Source organism: Aplysia californica, unplaced genomic scaffold (assembly GCF_000002075.1).
Source record: "Aplysia californica isolate F4 #8 unplaced genomic scaffold, AplCal3.0 scaffold00818, whole genome shotgun sequence".
NCBI lineage: Eukaryota > Metazoa > Mollusca > Gastropoda > Aplysiida > Aplysiidae > Aplysia > Aplysia californica.
Window position 1 is genome coordinate 254,059 of NW_004798088.1, and position 5,554 is coordinate 259,612.

Sequence of the window (5,554 nt, forward strand, 5' to 3'; positions counted from 1 at the left end):
AAAGTGTCTAAAAAAAGCCCCTGTAGGCAGAGGGACGGTCAAAGATGATGAGGACGGAATCATGAAAAATATTCAAATTAATGCATTTTGCGTGCTGTTAAATCAAGTTGCAGCAGCAGTAAAGGTAATGAAAAAAAATGGACGGCAATAGGTCACAACAAACAAAGTCTGAACAGACAAAGTTGAAAGCAGATGAAGAAAAAAGATAGCTAAAAAATGCAATTTAAAATAATAAGTTGGAAATAAAACCTTAAGTGAAATGCATGCATGTTCAGTTATGCAAAATTTGTATAAAATTGACAGCAACTGAACTCAGTTGTGTCAAAATTGATGTTAGTTCAACTCATTAGACCTTATGGGCAAAATACAAGCTCCACAATTGTCCTCCTTGATGTCGTTCTCACTGATCTATTTATGATCATGGTTGATGTTGTTTACAAGACATGACTCTGACAAGCTTAATAATATTTCATGTACAAGAAAAATCGGGTTTGTTCATTTGTGTCCTTTACAATAAATATGGTTGCTGTTATTAATCCAGTAGCCTCAGAGCATTTGCTCTTTGGCCCAGTGCCATGTATTAATAACTATAGTATAAATACAAAACTCCAAAAGCATTTGAAATATTTTTCATATGAAAGAAGGGTCAGATAGCTTGAATTCAACAATTTACCACATCTGTGATCAGATATTCTAGGACATTTTTGAGATAATGATGCAGGTACAAATCAAACAAAGGAGGACTCAAAAATGATTCTTGCCGATTCCTTTGAAAAGATATAAAGCATCATGCTCTCACTCTGATTTCAGCAACAAACTGCAGAGACCCAAGGTTCCAAATGAAGGAACCAGTTAAGACAATTGATTTAGCTTACTGGCAATCTTACTGGCAAACAGAAGGATATTACTTTTGAAAACAACATTAAAAGACAAATAAATAAGCAGACAAACTAATGCTTACAGAGAGAGGTAAAGGATAAATGTGTTCCTAAAGCTAGCATAAAAACATTCGAAATACTTCAATCTTCAGGGAGGGGGGGGGGGATGGGGAGAGACCTGGTTCGAAGTACAGGAAACAGTACCTTCTCTATCACAGTTAGGTGAAAAGACATTTATTTGTACATAAATACTACACCTGCAATAGTAAATAGATCCTTTTGACTCAACCAATTCATTTGTAATATTTAGAAATAGATGTAAGTGAACTGGCCTTTATATACAAGTAATATTCATATTTCTCTGTATTACAACAGCAATAGTTTGTCACCGTCTGATTTTATATCACATTGTTGAATGTTTTCAAAGAAAATATCAGTTTAATTTCTGGGCGAAAAACAAGCCATGACCAATGCCTTTGCAAGCTATATTATCACAGAATTTTTTTTCTAATTGCTGCAAGTTAAGTGGACTCTTTATTTTGAAATAATCCAAATAATTCATTAATAACACCATATATTACAAAAACTATTACATCATTTAAAAAAATACAAAGCTTCAACCATTACCTTTCTTCTTTGTTTATGTCAAAACATAAAAGAAATACTTTAAACCTAGGTCGACATCCCTGAAGAAATCCCATAATAATATGGCGGTTGGAAACAAACAGATGTCGAATTTTTTTCTTCTTTTCTACACTCATTTGAGGACTATCAACACAAATCTCTACCTGAGAACTACAAAGTTCTATCTGCTCAATACCTAGTTTCGAGAAATTTGGCGTAAGCGATTTTGAGTTTGAAATAGTGTCAAGCTTATTCGAATATAATTCTTTGAATATCTCGAAAAAAAATCCGAATAGTCTTACAATTTTGATAGAGCAGATAGAACATTTGGTTTCTGACCACATGGTCTTAGTGAGTCAAAATGGCCAAAAATGTCAGATAGAACTTTGTAATTCCAAGGTAGCGAAATAGCTTGAGGACAACGCCTTGTGACTCTCTTGATAGCTTGTGTTCGAAACCAGAAATGCGAACCAAGAGAAATCAAAAGTGTTGTCTATATTGCAGTGCTGATAACAATCAGCTCACAGCACCCTACAGCTCCTCCTTTGTCTTGCTCTAGTTCTTAACACTTCTCGTATGGAAGCAGAGCAAAAAACAGGGTACTGCACAGTGGCAAACTGCAAGGGAGTGTTGACTATATCTGTATTTGTGAAATTTTGTTTTCTGTGCGATGTGGATAAATTATCTTACGTATGTGTGTATGTAGGCCTATATTGTGTATAAATGTCACTGCGAATGATTTTCCCCATAAGGACTGATGAAATTGGCCTTTTATTTCATCTTACTTATCAAAATTCACCCGCTCATAAAAGACACAATTGGACACTAGTTGGCAAGTTTTCAAATTCTGTGTACATTTCAGACTTCATATACAAATATAGGATCCATTATAGGTGAAAAAAATACAATAAACTTGAACAACAACAATTAACAGACAAGAAAGATAATAATATATATGAGAAGTAAGTACAATAAATATTAAGTTAAATTTTCTCAAATGGAATGAAATCTGACTCCTAGAAGTCAGAAGTGTTACATGACAAAACGGACAAGATAGAATAAATAAGTACAGCTTGGTTTTACAATATCGTACACTTTGCAGTATGTTACAGTGGAATGTTTGGAAGTAGGAATGTGTCTCTAAGCACTCAGTGACACCAAATAGAAAATTTGTGAATCAACAAGTAAACATTCATGTCATTATCATATTGTCATTGTATCACAGTCACAGCTTTTTCCTGACATTTACACACTTTTAACCCTTTGTCCTTTAGAACACCTGACTGGAAACTGGTATGACCAATCTAACCCATGAAGAAGAGTCTCATACCTTGACAGATGATCTTAAAGCCGTAAGCTTGATAAAGCTTTGCCTTGACGGTAGACATAGAGGAAAAAGAATATCCAAGTAATGCTTTCCTCCCTTCAGATCTCGACTTCCTTGATGTGCTCCAAACAAGAGATATTATGGTCAATATGGTGTTGGAATCCACAAAGGTGTAAGGGTATGCCTTACTATTCTTTTGGTGTAATAGGGATATTTTTTAAGGCAAGAAATTTTGAATTTCCAATTTTGCCCCGCTTTCATTATAAGCTAGGCTCACTGTGAGCTGAACTTTATTCCCTTCATTATGTATATATTATAATTTATAGATGTGAGGAGGATGAGATAAAGGAGATTACATTTTTGTAAAACTTGAGGCAAGAATAAAAGTATTTATATGGTTATGCCCCTTGTATTGTACATTATTTAATTTGTTTTGGGTTTTTTGTTCCTTATAGTACAGACTCTTTGCTATGGTCTTTTGCATGATGGTTCTTGAATAATATTGTAGCTTCATGAAATGGAAGCCAAGTTTAAACCCCAAAAATCCCCGAGCAGTTTTACTGCTGAACAATATGCCTGCATTACTGATTTGATTTTAACCATGATTTTTATCTGTCCAGCTCTATTTTAGAGTTCGACTCGTATCATAAATTAAACAAATCTTACAAACAAAAACTTTAAACTGAACTAAGGAAGGATATAAATGGATAGTTTGAAACCTATTTGATGTAAAAATAATATATTGATAATTGAAAGTTTGGACAATCATCCAGCTCAATTTTCCGTCTTGGAAGCAGGGCAAAAAGGACAAAGGGTTAACAAAAAAAAAAGAAGTAAAATCAGAACCAAGAAAGGCTTCGGTATCTCAAAAGCCAACTGGCTGTCACATAGTCTTTGATGTTGAACCTTTACAATATATAGAAAGATTTTTAAAAATCCTTGATGATTTGGGAAACTTCAAATCTATCTCAATGCTTTCAAACTAATTTCCTGTTTGAATCAATTGGCTATATTATCACTGAAATGATCAATGATGTTATTACTAGTGACAGATGTATTAGTCAGTAATCGATTGCACAAAGGCTGAACAAATCTAACAAAATTCAAACATTTATTTTAGCACCTAGAAAATAAAGTCTGCGGAAGCTGTGACACTTGTGAAAGTTGAACAGACCCAGGCAGGAAAAGAGTAGCTCAATATTGTCAAGATCAAAGACCAAGAGCAGAAAACTAAATTTTGAGGCTTTAAAACATTTTTTTCCTTCAAATTTACATTTCTGGATTTTGTATTTAAATGAGCAGTTTTTTTTTGCTTTGAGTCAAAACACAGACCTTGTGATTAATGCATTTGCATCTTTTAGACTTGGGCCTTGGATAAAAATAAAAATGAAAGATAAAACCCCATGCCCATATAAATGTGCACACATTCTCTTTAAAACAACAGGAAGGAATTCTCTATCATAAAAGACACGCAGTGCAAATTACCTTAAAAGCACTATTAGACGACTAAAATTTTGAATTCGAAAGTCTGTCCATTTTTAAGTATAGGCCCTACCGTGTAAACTGATAATCTTCTGGTAATAATCTGGGTACTAACAGATTGTTAAGAGAGCTATGCCTGTGTGCATGCACTTTTTATTCCCTTTTAAATTCGAAAACACACCTCAATATACAGTATTGTATATGTAGCAGTTATCATTAGGCGACTCAAAAGCATGCCATTGCTTCTATTGGTTCAGGAAATCACAGTGCTTTAAAGGGCCAAGTCTTTCCTAGATACCCATAATATATACACATATAGTCTCAAGGTGAGCACTTAACAGCAGAGCATCTGAGGGTCAAATGTGCATAACATAGAGATATATACAGTCGGACCTTCTCTAATGGCTACGTGTCCAAGACAATCACCTGTACAAAAGACCACATCCCACTTTTTTTCTCGATCATAATGGTGCAGTCCAAGATTTTCATCTGTCCAAGACAACTACGTTGATCCTCGACAGTGAGAGGACTTCTTGGACAATTGCAATTTTAACTGTAAACTAATATTGCAGTAGGTGCAAAAAACCCAAAAACATTCTATTTCAGTGCCAAAAAAGGTTACGGATTATATGTGGTGGTACCCAACCGATAGAGAGCGGTTCTGACTCCTGTTGTCTTACGACTATTTGAATTATCCTGACCTACTAGGAAAAAAAAATCAACCCTTTCGCAGTCAAACAGACTTATTATAATGAATTCAAAATAATGGTCGCCTAACTGCACCAGCAAGAAACCAGAACGTGAAACAAACGTGCGAACACGCCATCGTAAATTAAATTAAATATGCATCACAAGCTCAGACAGCATCTGGGGGTAACTCTGCTCCATACTGAGGGAGGGGAGGGTCACGGTTCTGTCCCCTTCCTTCAGAGTGATGAGCTGTAAGGATGTGTTGCCTCCCCCTGACAGGTGTCTGGAGCCCTCCAGGGTGAGGGTGGGGAATATCTTGTCAGTTACATCCTCCACAAGGTAGGGGTCATTCCCCAGAAAAAGGCCCTTAGTGCTGCTCTTTGGGACTGTTTTCCTCTGTCTGCAGGGTGTAAAATGAAAAAAAAAAAGAGTCATATGCTGTGTGATTTTATTACTCATTCTTTTTTTTCTTTTTTTTTAATAGTAGAGGGTTTAACAGTGCTCGCAACTGCATAAGGTCATATGAGCGCATTTTTTTCTCTGAGCTCTTAGG

General features: G+C 35.3%; 1 protein-coding gene across 1 annotated transcript in view; it reads right to left on the minus strand.

Annotated features, from left to right (window-relative positions):
* Positions 1-1,631: 1,631 nt before the first annotated feature.
* Positions 1,632-5,554, minus strand: part of LOC101860449 (uncharacterized protein DDB_G0271670) — a gene marked incomplete in the record, with an annotated part of 20,609 nt that continues 16,686 nt past the window's right edge. The window contains 1 exon segment of the mRNA XM_013088837.2: positions 1,632-5,401. Within this exon segment, the coding sequence (XP_012944291.1) occupies positions 5,149-5,401 (253 nt within the window).